The sequence below is a fragment of the Apteryx rowi genome, unplaced genomic scaffold (assembly GCF_003343035.1).
Source record: "Apteryx rowi isolate R43461 unplaced genomic scaffold, aptRow1 scaffold_186, whole genome shotgun sequence".
In the NCBI taxonomy this organism is placed as follows: domain Eukaryota; kingdom Metazoa; phylum Chordata; class Aves; order Apterygiformes; family Apterygidae; genus Apteryx; species Apteryx rowi.
The window spans coordinates 1176710-1191809 of record NW_020448152.1 but is presented as its reverse complement, the minus strand read 5'-3'; the positions used below and the strand labels follow the sequence as shown (position 1 = coordinate 1191809).

Below are 15100 nucleotides of genomic sequence, written 5' to 3'. Positions count from 1 at the left end.
TTTAATAAAAATAATCAGTGAAAGAAGGCTGTATGTTGGCCTGGAGATAGTTTTGAAGTAGTTTAATGACTTATGTATTTATTCAGCAAGTCCCAAATTATGCTTGCTGCAGTATTTAGGCACAGGTGGTTCGCTGAGAGCAGGTAAATTATCTGGTACTGGCTTTTCTTGTTTGTAATTTGCATCAAAAATTAGCTGATCTGTGTTATTACTTTCTTATTTTTCCATAGAAGCAATTCTTGCTTTTAACGCAGAAAGTAGATGAGCTGATTATATGAGTCAGTGCATCCAGTTCATAGGAATGGGATATCTGTGTTTCTGTTTCCTTTGATTAGATACGTGCTTTCTGACGGAGGAGACTTTCCCCTGTGCTATCAGTGAGCAGCTCTGGCCACTAGCAGAAACGCCACCGAGCGTTTTACCAGGGAACGCAATCGTTTATGTGTAAGTAAAAGTGGGCAAAGAGCCTACTGTTAAATAACCACAAAAAAGGTGAAGCAGAAATATATTCCCTGTATTTATTTTAGGGTAACTCGGCAGATTCCCGCCCGGTGCCCATCACCCCAGCCGCAGGAGCCTGTGGGGGCGAGCGCGCCCTCAAGGCCTTCCTTGCAGCGGGCTCTGGGGCCGGTCCTGTCAGGCGCCGCGCGCAGCGGCCGTTACGGCCGTTGGCGCCGTTTGCGCCGCCCGCCAACGCCCGGCGCCCCGCGCCAACGGCCTCTCACGCGGCGGGGCGGGGCGGGGCGGGGCGCGCGCCGCTTCCCGCCCTGCGCCCGCCCTCAGCGGCTGCGCGTGACGGAGCCGTCGGCGGCCGCGGGCAGCATGGCGGGGGAGGCGCTGGGGCCGCCTGTGAAGGTGCTGGCTGCCCAGCTGCGGGGCGCCGAGCGGGGCGCCGGCGGGACGTGGCAGCTGGGCCGGGCGGAGGCGGGCCGCGCCCCGCTGCGCCTGCGGGCCGTGTGGATGCAAGGCACCGTGCTGGAGGTGGAGCGCGGCGGCGCCCGCGGCGGCTCGGCCCGGTTGCAGGACGCCAGCGGCGCCTTCACGGTGCTGGGGGTGGAGGAGGTGCCCAAGGGGCGGCCCTGCCTCAGCGCAGGTACCGGCCGGCGGGAAGAGGCGGGGGACGCCCCCCCCCCCGGGTTTTGTCCCCCCTGGAGGTGTGGGGATCACCTTCCCACCCGGAGGCGTTGTGCCCCCCCCCCCGGGCGTTGGTGGGCCCCCCCGGAGGTGTGGGGATAACCTCCCCCCCCCGGGTTTTGTTGCCCTCCCCGGAGGCGTTGTGCCCCCTCTGGGCGTTGTGGGACCCCCCCCCCCCGTGTGACATGCACACAGATGTGGCATGCCCAGGGGTGCAGGGACCCACACGCTTACACACGCCCTGTGGTGTGTGCCCCGGGGTGCATGGGCACCCTTTGCACACACCCTTGGGCTGGGGACAGCTCAGGGAACTCGTGTGTGCTCTGTGGGCCCGGAGCATACGAATTGGCACATAGGTATGTAGGGTGCCCTGTGTGGGGCGCGTGTGCGTGAGGCATCTCCTGCTTGTTTTTGTAACGGGTGCTTCCAGCACGCTTGTCCTGGATACTCCTGTGGGCTGCAGGTGGGAGAGTCCTGCGGGCCTGCACGCCTGTTGGGTACACCATGCGCCAGGAACACTTCCGCTGTGTCTGTTGCACATGTTGAGCTTCTGGGGCACATTGGGCTCACACAGCTGCAGAAAGGAGGTGCTTGCAGGTAGCCATCACTCGCAGAGCTGCAGGCGTCCTGAAAAGGCCGTGGTGCTGTAGTGGTCCTAGAGCGAGCAGCGTGCTGGGGAGGGGGACGTGTTGGTAGTTACCGGTAGTGAGACTTGTGCTGTCCTCCCATATGAGCTCTGGTAAGGGTAGGGCCTGTTCTCAGGTCTCCAAAGTGACAGGAAAAGTTTAATCAAACTGGGGTGCTGCAGAGATGAGTTGTGAGTCTGGCACTGGAGTTCTTTTTTCCTTTTTTTTTTTTTTTTTTTCCTTCACCAGCACTGTTAAGTAAAATGGAGCGGTTTTGGGCTGCAGCATCCAAGGAGCTCAGATGCCAAATACTCACATTGCTTAACTTTCAGTGGTCTGAATTTGCCCTTTCTCTACTTCTGTAGTATAAGGAGAAGTTGTTGGCTGTGTCTGATTCTTTATGTGGAAAATCTGCTATGCACTTACGCATTTGTGGGTGTTACACCTAAGATCAGTCTAGTACTTTATGTTATTTGGACTCTGGGATAAATCCTCTGCATATATTTATAGATAGGAATTGTTTTCAGCACATATATAATGATCAGTTAGAAGTAGAAAGGTTTGATAGTCTGTAACGTTATAAATAAATATATCATAAAACAGTCTTAGTCACACAGATAACAAAGTGTTTTCCCCAGATTTAGCACTAAGCAATCTTAGTTCCTTTCATGAGCTTTCTCACAAATATTGACATCTTTGCTTCAAACTATTTAACTATTTGTTTTTAAATATTTTCCTTTCTGCATTAAAAAAAATGAAAATACAACAGTTAATTGAATTTCATTTTGTTTGTTTGTTTTTCAGGGAAGTATGTAATGGTGATGGGTCTGGTGCGGTCCTGCAGTCCTGAGCCTCTTCTTCGAGCAATAAAGATGACAGATCTTTCTGAAAATCCAGTGCATAAGAATATGTGGAGCCTTGAAGTGGAGGATTTGCACAGAGTCATGCCCTAGAAGCTTTTTCTTCTACCTAAAAGAACTGGAAATGTAATTTTTTTGCTTAGTTCTTGTGCAGAGAATTGGGCTGTTCTGGGTATATATGGTTTCAAATGTAGACTTAGAATAATGGATTTTTAAAATACATATGTCTGTTTAAAGAAAAATAGTATAACTAATTAGAGCCCAAACAACAACCAGTTATCCTTGGAGTAAACAGCAGAGAGAAGTTAGGCTGAGAGATCTGCGTGTATGTGGTAATGTTCATCTCCTGTTTTGCAATCTCTTCTTATACCAGCAGATTAAATCACATTAATTTGAGTAACGTTTGTTTGCTGCATTCCAGATAACATGTCTATGTTACCATGAATATTACATGTTTTTACATACATTAGTTGCTGTTTCTAGGATCACGAGTTTAAATAGTCACTCTTATAGTGATGTATTCTTGGCAGCAAAAGCTGCACAGAACTTAGGTTACCAGGGTGAACTTGATACATGGAATGAAGGCAGAATGTGTTTCAGTCCATTTAGATTGTGGTTGGAAATAACAGCTTGGTCCATATTTTTTCTTTCAGTAATAACCATGACAGTACCAGACTTGTAAGACAGATGTCTCTTTCTGATTGTAAGCATAACCTTGTATTAAGTACCTGCCTGGTTTCTGTGTTTCTGAAATATTGAAAGTGGTACAGTAATAACACCTGTGTTCCAGTGAAGTGAAATGAAGTGAAAAGATGTCATGCAGAATTCCTTGGAATAGGTCCTCCAGGTTCAAGATGCAAATACTTTTACCATCTCATGAAACAAGATTGCCATGCCTAAGTGCACTTCTCTATATGAAGGTTTCCTTTCTTGTTCCAATGTATGCTATTTTTAGTCATTTAAGTCATTATTAAATTTATTTATTTTTATCTTTCTTACCTCTTCCTGTAAAAAGTAATACTATGAAATCAAAACAAAAGCTCTGGAAAAAAGCAGAACTAATATTGCTCTTATTTTTCCAAACATTATAGTTGTCTGAAGAGAATTTGAGTCCTAAGGAAAGCACTGCATTATCCATATGGTATAGCTTTGTAGTTTGGAAGAAGGAGATTAGCAATCTGGTAGGATGTGAATTAGCTCTTGCGTATATGAAGGGAAATTTTTCTTTAATTCTGCCCTGTACAATTAATTTAAGACAAGACTAGGGTAGTGATAATTAGGTTAAAACTGTGGGATTGTTTTCAAATCATATGGATATTGATTACTATCTTTAAGTAGACCTTTAGGTGAGAGCTTTAGAGGCTAAGTATTAGATTTTTTTTTTACAGGTATGCAGTTCCATCCTTGAGTTTAGTATTCCAAACCAGGCCACATCAGAGGCAGGTGTATGATGGAAATCCTGTGCTATGAGGCCTTGGTGATGAGATGCCAAGACATATGTACATACAGAATTTTGACAGTCTGGTAATGTTGGGGGAAAATCTACTTGTGGAATGATGCAGCCTTTCAGAAATGATCCATGTGGGCAGTGTATTGGCTGACAACCGTGTTTAGCTGGCAGTAGATAGATACTTTTCCATCTGAATGTTTCTTAGACCAGGAACCTGAAGCTCATTCCAAACCAAGCTCACCTTGGCATGCATTCTAACTAGGCAGGAAAACCCTGGAAATAAGAGCTGAAAGCCCTTTCACATCCATGCTGGTCTCACTAAATCTACGGCAGAATTGACTATGGCTTATAGCCCTGTCATAGTACAATGCAGCAGTCAGGAGGTGCAGATTAATCTACTGTTAATCCATCTGGCAGTGATGCATATTCACAGAATGCATTTCGAAAGTTATCTTTACTGAGGGTTGATTAAATATTGCTGATATGGATTTGTGTAGGATTTCTCTGCATCTTTTACCACATTCTCTTATCCAGAGGCTCATGAGTCAGTTAGTTAAACTTCGGGGTTTTTTTGCTTGCTTCTTAACATACCATTCCAGTACTGTTACTTAACTGTAAATAAGATCTAGAGCTCTTCATTGTTTGATTTGGGGTTGTTTCATAATCTGTCTGGCTCTGTACCTATATTTGATATCCATATAAATCCAAACATAAATTCTGATTCCAAACCCCTGGAAGATTTTCATATTTGATCAGTCTAAAGCTATAAATGTTGCTTGGCAGTTGATCAGAAAGAAATCTGCTGCTTAACTGAAATAGTGCTTCAAAAAGGTCTGCAATTACAAGCAGTAAAGCAATAGCTTTATTGTTTTAAAGCCAAGACTGGATGCTTTTATGACACTTCACAGTAAAAAGTGCTTTTCTAGGAACTCAGAACCAAAACAAGTTCTTAGGAAAGCTGAATTTCTAGCCACTAAACAAATGACTTCTAGTGATTGCTTGACTTGGAGTTTAACTGGGCTTTACCTATTGAGTGGCTGACGATTAGGCAACGTGTTGCTCTGATGGCATTTACATCACCTAGGTTTATGTCTCCAACTGAAATGCCTAGTCTCTGGGTTTTCTCTTGAGTGGAGAGAGACAGGTTTGCTCTTGGGGCAGTTCGTAACAGCTCTGTAAGGAAGCTGTTTGGAACTGCAGTGCCTTTACTGGGCAGTGTGGATTCTCCCTATTCCCCATCTCAAACTTGTGTCTCAGGTTCAGTAGTAAATCATTGGTCTGTCTGTGATTTTTGTAGAGCAGAGACATAATCAAGAAGTTAAACAGTGAGAGTGAGACCAGCTTGTTCTCTAACCCTGTCTGCAGGAAGGACAGGGGTGTCAAAGCTGGATCTTACTCTAAAAATGCTTGGTTGTTTGGACTTGAAAATGCCTATGAATTGCAGGAAGGCTTCTGTGTGCACGGCGTTAGATCTGTCAGCTGGAACAAATCTGGGCGTACTTGATAGCACGTGTAAGTATCTGGGGAACTCGACTGGCCAAAAGTATGAGTCCCTGTGTATTTCAAGTTTTCTCAGCCTGTGATGGTAGCAACATTGAGATTCTGCGGAGCTAAGTTTTGGGGTATAAGGGTTTGTATGGTATGTGTAAACAGCTGTGAACTTTGTAGTATATGAGCTAAATAAAAGAAATGTTAATGGTGACTTGTAGGTACTAGAAATAGTACCACTTGGAAAAGTGACTGTAACCGCTGTATTCTCTTGCAAGGACAGCTGGTATGCTGTGTGTGTGTGAACTACGCTGACTGGCATGAGTTACAGACACAGAAGTTCCTGGGTTCTGGTGAGCCAGGAGGCAAGATCTGAGCCATTTATATTGTCTACATATTAGTAGATCCTAACTATTCGGCTATTTCTTAAATGGATTTTTCTGCTTTTCCGTAAGATAACATAGTTTGTATACTGCATCACCTTTATTTGAAGCATAAATATTTCAGTAGTCCTTTAGAAAGTGAGCTCTTGAGTCAAGCTGTCCTAAAACGTGCAATATTATCAGTAGTTGTATGCTACAAGTTTAGTCCAGATAAAGCCAGGGTAGTGCAGAGAAAATGGCCATTTCGAAATGCTGAAACTGAAGGTTTGAACTGAGAAAGGACTCAGTCAAATCCTGCCATGGGATCCTTTCTAGAGGATCATGTCCATGAAGAATCACAAGCCTATTTTAGTTGGTTTGAGGGATGCTTTTTTTGCTCTATCAACTCCTCTTGGCATGCTCCCCTGTAAGATTGTTGGCATTGAGAATGATAGCCGGTCATTGGGGACTTCTAAAATGTGTATTTGTATCTTCGCTTCCTCACATAATCATCTGTTACTTCCCTGTTTAAAGACTTGCCTGGTGGTGTAAGCTCCCTTACCATCTAGCTATCATCTTGATGCTGTTACTGCAGGGGTGTATTATTTCCATTTTTGAATTCCCACAATGGAAATGTATCATGCAGTAATTAAGATACACTTACTTTGGCTGGATGGTTTGCTTGTTCACTAAAGGTTTAACAAAGTTCATTTCAAGAATTGCTTGCTCTGTGACAAACTACTGCATGTTTGCTGTGAGTTATTTTAGGAAACAGGCATGAAAAACAGATTGCCTTTTCACCAGTACCAGTAGTCCCTTTGGCATGCAAGGGCATGGCTGGTAAGGCAAAAATAGAAAAAAGGACTTTGAAAGCCATAGCTCACTAATGCTAAACTCAAATTATGAACAGGAGATTGACCCCCCCCCATCACTATTCTGTTAGCCCTGGTCTGTATAAATGGTGCTTTGTACAGGCTTTGGCTACTGGTTTGATGCAATGTTTATTGTTGATTTGATTAGGTGGGTGTTTGGGGACAACCTTTAGAACAACAGGGATGGCAGAGGGCTGGAGTTTTCTATTGAACTAGGTGCTGTCACCACCTGCTGGTCATTCAGCCACATGAGTATGTAAGTAAGTAAGTGTGCCAACACTGACTAACATGGATCTGCTGTGAAGTTTGGGGACTAGGCGTGGTATGGAGGGCCTGTTTGATTTCCTGCATCTCTAATGGATATCTGGACACAAAACTTTCATTCACATAATGGGATATTTTAGAGGCTTCTACCAATTGCTGGACACAATGTTTGTAATTTAAAGTGTTTATTGGTGTTTAAATGGCTTCTTAATCACCTATGGTATCTTAAATGCAGCCTCTTGTGTGCCACAGCAATGCCAGACTCATCCAGGAGACCCAATATCTGCCTTCAATTCAGTGTTGCTGTCTGCAGTTAGCATATAAAACAAGCTCTGTTTCTCTTTTCTGTATTTATTTGTGCTGCAATTAGCATTAGCTAACTGAGAGTAGCGGATGCAACTCTTCTCAGTCTTTTGCTCTATTTGTTGACATTTCACTTTGTCCTTGCAACTTAACTGTCAAGAGAGTATTTTTTTTTTCAAAGGTGTTTGGAATGCATTAAGTGATTTTTTTTTTTTTTTTTTTTAAACGGGGGAAAAGAAAGTCTGCTCATATCAGTGAGACTAGCCAGGCCCCGTAAGTGTTGCCATAGTGTGCTTGTGTGCATGAAACATCTGGGACTCCCGTATGCCAACAGGGACGTGAGGCCTTTCTAGAGCTTCATCAGCTGAGTAAAGTCTCCCCATCTGAAGCACTTTATGGGAGTTGCTTTGTGGAACGGTTTCTCTGCTAACATTGTGAATTAATTTTTCTTAGTGCATGCTGCTGCTGCTTTTGGATTTCTGTGCTGTCTGTTTGCGACTGCTTTATGTAATCCCAGCTGATAAAATGATTATTAAAACACCCATGTAAGTAGTTGGACAAGCTGTATTCAAGAGGAACTGTTGCTACTAATTGGCACTGGGAGATTTTGCACGTATTATGCATATTAAAACTAACATTGAGAGGCCTCATTTGGAAAAGAGTAAAGGGGTTGTGTTTATGGTTTAAAGGCTTAGAGCTTATCAGTTCTGGTCCTTTTCTGGTCTGGTAGCTCCAGCCAGACTTGCAATTGGTAACTATTTGCAAATGTAGGTGTGTTCCAGGTTGCAGCCATGAGATAATGTGACAATGGTAGGATAAGGATGATTTGGTTCTTACCTTCGGAATGCAGTAAATTATTTTCTAGCTATGGTACAAAACCAAATATTAATATGTACAGACAAATACTAGGAAAACCTAATACCCACTGGATGTTTTGGACCCTGCATATGCGCCCAGCATTGTGTGTTATACATGCGCTGGGGCTTCAGCTGTAATACAAAGAAAGTGTCAGAATATGTTTAATTTGCTACAACACAGTGAACATAAGCTAATAGCAAACATACTAGCCCTGGAACCAGCAGCAGTATAGACAATGTTATGTGCCTAAAAGCAGCATACTCAAGATAACTGAGGCCAGCTGGTATTTCTGTCTCTATGAACAGTTTTTCATGGGAGCAGTTTAAACTCAGACACTCCTAACTCTGTAGATCAGGACAACTTTATTCTTACAAATTATCAGTAAAAATGTATACAGTGTAACAACAAGGAAGTAAAAATTATCAACATTTAACAGTTCAGAACCCTATTATTTCAATGTATGCATATTCTTATGCAAAGGTACCTGAAGGATTTTGTGATGTTACCTTTCTCTGAGGAATATGCACATTCCTGGTACTGGGGGGGGGGGGGGAAGTATGCCTCATTTATGCATTTTTTAAATCAGTATACTTACAATATGGAAAATAATTTAACAGCTGAGACACTTTCACATAAGGTATTTATAGATATACTACTATAAGACTACCTCATGAGTAAGATAGGTGTAAGTTACCTTTTCCCAATGTGTAAACTGACTTCTGAGAAGATGTTCTAAAGACATAAGGGGAGAATGTGAAACTGGAAATGACATACCAAGAAGGCTGTTTCTCTTTTAACAGGGTGCACACTGATAAGGGAAAAATCAGCTAGGATAAAATGAGAAAATGATTAAATGCTTTACTTACTTTTTTTTGCCATCTCATTTTTATCTTGGCCTTTCTGCCTGTTGGGGCACTTCTCTGGAAAAAGGTCAGTTTCTCCAGAATTTACTGATAGCTGAGTTTCAGTTCTGGAGAATAAGACAGCATTTCTGCGCAGGTTTAGAGCCAATATGCTGCTTTCACAAAGCAGCCACTTGTACTAATCTGAGATGGAAAAGATTTTTTTTTTTGATCTTTTAAACGTATTCATGTTATGGCTCAATGCTTGTGAAGAAGCAATTTTGCAACTGAATGGGAGAGGCTGTGGGGGTGTTTGTTTGTTTGTTTGTTTTTAAGTAATTGATACTTTCATGTCCAGTTTCTTCTGACTGAGTATAGTTTCTTGTCATTGTACTGAAATCATTACTCTGGTCTCATGTTTTTCTGGATGAAAAGCTTTTCTTTTATATGCTTCATTATATTCATAGTCATAACACTTAAATTCATTAACACTTGAACTGGTTTCCCTACTGTTGCTTCTAGCTGGTCTACCCAAATGTCTGGTTTATTTTGGATGCTGAAAGGTCTTTCATCTTCAAGGCTGGTATCTGCCATTCAGAACAAGCTCAAGCTGAAATGAAAAAGAGATGAAATCCAAGTAAGTGTTTAATAAGCTCTTAAAGGATTAAAAATAACAAGCGACATGTAGTACAAAGGAAATTATGAAAGGGAAAAATAGTATCAGACATTTTTGTGACACTGTCACAAAGCTGGGGAAAAAAGTACTCCAGAATTTTAGCTACAGGTTTATCTTAGATATACTCCAAACTAAAATAAAGATGTAAGGTTCTTTCCTTCATGTTTGATGATAAATTCCTTTTTAGGGGGAAAAGAACGTTGTTACTAATTTTATGGGATTTGAGTAAGGAGTGTTAAGAGTAGTTCAACTATCTGATGGAAGATCTTTAATGAGAAATAATTTATAGAAAGTAGCGCAGATACAACTATTTCTCAGATACAGCTTTTGTTCTTACAACCTTACATGGCAATCTGTTACAATGTATGACTAGCCTGACCATTACAAACTTTTTCACAGTATCAAACCTAATTCCATTTTACTGCAATTTGGGTCTGTTATACTTCCTTCTCTTCAGCATATTTACATATTTAAAGACTTAACTCATCTTCCCTGAGTCCTTCAATCTTTCCTCACAGAGAAAGATCTTTAGGCTTTTCTCGACTGGCCCACAACTTAACTGAAAGGCAGAGTCTAAAACTGGATGCATAAAAGCAGCTGAGTAGAGAAGAATAATTATTTCACATCTTAAAGATGTTTATTCATATGTATATCCCCAAGATACTTGCTTGTTCTTAGTAACATGCTGTTATTGTGGTTAACTGAGCCTGTGATCCACTACAGTTCCAAAACCCTTTCCTCAGAAATGGGATAATGTAAACTAGTAGCATTAGCTGATTTAATTCTTTTGGCTACTGAGATATTCTAAAACTGGTTATGACACAAAATCAACTGAATATTTAGGCTCAGATTAAAAAAGAAAGTCTCTAAATTTCATATTCATATATTTGTAAGTTTATATAAACTATTGGAGCTTAAAACATTTATTACCTACAAGAAACCACCCAGATCCAAATTTCATTGCGGTATACAGACATGAGGATCCAAAGCTAAATTGCACAATAATAACAGAAATTATTGCAAATGCAAAAGATTTCAAACCAGCACTATTGTTCTTTTCAGGCTTTTCAGCTTTCTTTGCATTTTAAAGAGACTTCCAGAAGATAGAGCTAAAGCTAACTGATGATAACTGCATTAAAATAAAGTACTGATCATGTTGGAATTCTACAAAAAGTTTGAAGATAAATAGATCTCGTTTAAAGAGAAAAGTACAAAAATATGTTAGTGTGTGTGTATAAATATATATATATATGTATCAGTTTATCTATATAATATGAATTACTGATTATATGAAGCCAAATAAACTATTCAGACAAAAAAAGAGATTGAAAACAAAAGTGGTATCTGAAAAGTAGAACACAAGGGGACAATCAGTTTATACACTGCCAGTACCCCTTCTACAAAGCTAATTAGGAGGAAATAGCCATTAGAGAGCATGAATTAGAGAGGTTATGGTGTCCTTCTGAGTGAATAGCAGAAAGGATAAGAAAAATAGAGGAGGAGGAGGAGGAAGAAGAATTCCAGGAATAGAATCATTTTTGCTTATGTATATAGTCAGGTTTTTTAGTTTAATTTCCTCATGTGATCTTGAGTAATAGCCATATTTGGTAATGGAGCAATGCAGTCTGAATATTCAGGATGTAAAGAAATGAAACTTACCATTGAGGAGGAATTTCCACAGGGACAAAATTTCGGTTGCACAAGTGAACAAATGCTGCTGCTAAGCTGCAGGCAGCTTTCAACTCATTTGATTCACAGGTGTCACGCATACACATGCTGTAGAATGGTTCAGGGTCCACCTTAAACACAAAGGAGTTTTGTTTAGGTGTTCGGTGTACAGAGTACAAGTATGCCTTTCTTCTACCAGACAGACTCTCCTCCCTTGAGGTGTGAACAGAAAAATCCAAGCAGTCAAGAACTGAAAAGGAGGTCTTGGTTTGTTGTTTGTTTGTTGATTTCGCCCCCCCCCCCACACACACACACCTCTGCCACCTCAGGTCTCTCTTGTTACAGTATTCACAGAACAACTTTACTCTTTAGCTGATTTCCAGGGTTTTACTTTTTTTTCCAAATCGTCGACCCCTATGCTAAAGAGTGTTGTGAGGTCATGCCACTATTTTGTAGCTCTCAGGGACCCTACTTATGGTGATACAACACTTTTTTTAGTTCTAGATTATTGTTCTGATTATTTCTAGAGTTATCTACAACTAAACTTTATCCTTTCAATAATTAATGCATACAGCTTTGAAATATGGTGTCTGGGCATTCAGATAGTCCTTTGGTGACCCCAGTTATACTTACAACTTTGAAGCAGTTCCTAAGAAGCGAGTGAGCTTCTTCAAAAAGCACTTTACAGACTTTTTGCTTAGCTGTAGTGGTACACGGCTCCACTTTCTTCTGCATGAGACTGCACTTGTTCACCTGAGAAAACAGAATCAAGCAACTTTTTTTTAGACATCACAGCGCACGCTCAACAGTGTGAGCCAGTTTGGGGGAAAGATACCTGCACCTCACTACACTGCTCTGAATAACATTTATTGTTCATCATCATGCCCTGCGCTCTTCATAAATGAAACAAAGTATCTATCTTGCTTATAAATATTACAGATTACAGACATTGTTTCCTTTCTCTATTGATTTTGTTATTCATTAAAGGATTTTGGTGGGTGGCTGCTGACACAGTAAGTAGTTGGCTTGCAGTCTTGACTTTATAAATGATAGATTAAAGTTGTGCCTTTACTAGAACTTTTTGTTGGAGAAGAATGCTATATACCCTTATTGGGGCATTAATATGTAATATATAGCAAAAAGGCTTTAAGAAAAAAACACCTAACTGAAGGTCTGTACAACTACAAGCATTTCTGGTCAATGAAATGTGAATGAATTTTGTTGTACATGGTTCAGGTCAGGTCCTTTACCTTTCCAGTCAAGAGCTGATGATATGAAATATTAATAGAATCAGCAATGAGCAGCATTTGCTAAAGTTTATGATTTATTTTGACTGAACTCTGCTTTTAGGACTTTGTATCGGATCAGCAGCTTACTATTTTTTTTAATCAGTCACTTCTTTAGATGCCAAGACATTGAATTTAAAAGTCCTATTAAAAAAATATAAATTCAAGTTACTGTGATTTAATTAAGGAAAAAAAATTAAGTGCCAATTTAACCTCCCACATAACCCTCTTCCTGAAGGGGTCAGACACTTGCAAAGTCTCTTCTATATAACCTCTTCATTTTGTACAGCAACTGGTTTTGTAACACTAGAACTTCACTGACTCTATTTGCAAGGTCAATTTATGATGTAGGCTAAATAGTAATAAAACTCCTGGTAGTGATTTTCCAGTCTGAGTTTGTAGTTTAATGCGAGATTACTCCTACAAGGCAGAAGGACTGTCTGCTTTTACTTCAGGCTTAGATACTTGGCCAGATTTAACTTGATTGCTTTCTTACTTTCTGTAGCACATATAGTTGTGGTAAAACTTCTGTTCAGGAAGGATGCTTGCAAGCATCCATTTTATCAGCACAGCTGAATAAACTGACTATTTAAACTGGTTATTTCTGCCATATCACCTCTTCCCACCTCTTTAGAAAAGTTTCTAAGACTTGGTATGAATTCCTGACTTGGCACATTTGTATTCCTGGGCATTGCTTTAATGATGTATGACAATGATACATTATCATCAAGTCAATCTTTTTAATACTTTTTTTCTGAACGGGATATGACTGCAAGCAGCACAGAGTTCAACTAGAGTCATCTATAAATTCTTCTTGGCGGTGTGCAGCACTGCAAAGATGCTGTGTGGCATACAATAAAATGTACCAATCAATAGTGGAAGCACAGCCGTTATGACATCAGCCACTTAAAGAAGGTCATCCATGCCTCCCCAGCTTGTTTATGATGGTGAGTTTCTTATGTATTGCTTTTAATTGATTATTATTTCTAGTTCAACTTCTCCAGGTACTTTTGCATTAGGTGGTTGCATTTTACCACTAGATAGAATGAAAGAAGGTAGTAATATATTAGAAGTTACTATCTGTAGCAATTAAGAAAACTACAGCAGCAGTCAGTCACATCATGATCCCATCTCATCATTCACGGAAACATAATCTGGAAAACCACTAGACATAACTCTCCAACAGCAAGGAAGAGTACAAGAAACTTGAAGCTATCATCCTTTTTAGGTAAAGTACTGAAATAAAGCTGAAAAATAGCAGCACTTTTGTGCCCAGAACTGGGCCATCTTCTGGTGAGAGAAGATAGAGTCACAAAATCTTAGTGGTGATAAGATGTTGGTTTCTTTTTTTGTAGTAGATTCTCAAATTATGTTTCAAGGGCTTTAGAGGAATAAATACTTATCAACACATCTTGAGAGCACAGTAAGGCTACATTTTGATCTTGGTCAACTGTATTCACAAACTGCTGTGTACATGTGCACATTTTTGTGTTTAGATTATCTTCCTCTGGTTGATAAATTCCATGAATTAAGGTTAATAAGTCTCTTTGAAGCAAAGAGGTATTATAACATTATTGTTTATTTAAGATAGTGGTAAGAAGTCCTTTTATGCAAGCTAATAACTGAATCAGTTGCAGTTAACCCTCCAAAAAAAATCTTAGCACTCAATGGGGTGTGGATGGAGAACAGAATGTGTGGATGAAAAGCAGAAAGACCAGAAAAGTTGATTAAGAGGCTCAGTAGACCCAGCTACAACAAACAGCTCTGAAGATTGCTTTGAGAGCAATCGTGCAACAAAGTATGGCCTGGTGGATAGACATGAAGACTTGTCCAGGACTTACTTAAAGCTACGTAACCACATGCTTCTGCATTCCAGAAAGAGAGGTGTTTTAGTAGGAATTTGTCAAAGATGCTTACTACTTAGGTCAAAAATCCTTACTACCTATCCTCAGGGAATTATTCTTGTTTTGTTTTTAGAAAATATGTACAACTTTTTCCCTAGTTAAGCACAGAAAAACAAAGTATATAGAGGAGTATGTAGTATCTATCTTTCTTTAGTTCATCTAGGTAAGCCAAAACAGTATGTCTCATGTTGCTCTTTGTGCTCCAGCACCATAGGTAACCTGCATAGAAGGAAGCCTTTCAGCTTGTTACCTGCCAGCTCTGTGTGAATTCTTGCACATTGTCAGTAAAGGAGTGATTAGGAAGTATCCATTCATTCCCTGCTTCATTATCATTGGTACCAAAAAGCCCAGCTGAAATACCTGGAATGAAATTAAAATGGAGTAAGGTAGGAGCGGTCACAATTAGACACAGGGAAACTTTAGATGCTGTCTCTGATTATCCCATGTAGTAGAGCTCAATTGTAATGCAGAACAGGGAAACAATACCCAGGCATACATTACAGATTT

General features: G+C 40.4%; 2 protein-coding genes across 5 annotated transcripts in view; one reads left to right on the top strand and one right to left on the bottom strand.

The window, feature by feature from the left end:
• Window positions 1–814: 814 nt before the first annotated feature.
• Window positions 815–15100, top strand: part of RMI2 (RecQ mediated genome instability 2) — a 19716-nt gene continuing 5430 nt past the window's right edge. Inside the window, exons 1-4 of one of the 3 annotated variants that reach the window (XR_003252884.1) lie at window positions 815–1093; window positions 2565–2746; window positions 9582–9696; window positions 13469–13636. Coding sequence is in view for 1 of the 3 variants with exons in the window: in XM_026061885.1 (XP_025917670.1) it covers window positions 823–1093; window positions 2565–2713 (420 nt within the window). In the remaining 2 variants the exon portion in view is untranslated. Of the gene's footprint in view, window positions 1094–2564; window positions 3615–9581; window positions 9697–10797; window positions 10934–13468; window positions 13637–15100 lie in introns of those variants that run through there. The other 2 variants (XR_003252883.1, XM_026061885.1) reach the window with 2 other exon arrangements.
• Window positions 9582–15100, bottom strand: part of LOC112964151 — a 22777-nt gene continuing 17258 nt past the window's right edge. For both annotated transcript variants that reach the window (XM_026061883.1, XM_026061884.1), the window contains 4 exons: window positions 14844–14953; window positions 12037–12156; window positions 11395–11534; window positions 9582–9669 (listed from right to left, as the gene is read on the bottom strand). In XM_026061883.1, coding sequence (XP_025917668.1) covers window positions 9654–9669; window positions 11395–11534; window positions 12037–12156; window positions 14844–14953 — 386 coding nt within the window. In that variant the 3' untranslated portion in view covers window positions 9582–9653. The remainder of the gene's footprint in view (window positions 9670–11394; window positions 11535–12036; window positions 12157–14843; window positions 14954–15100) is intronic.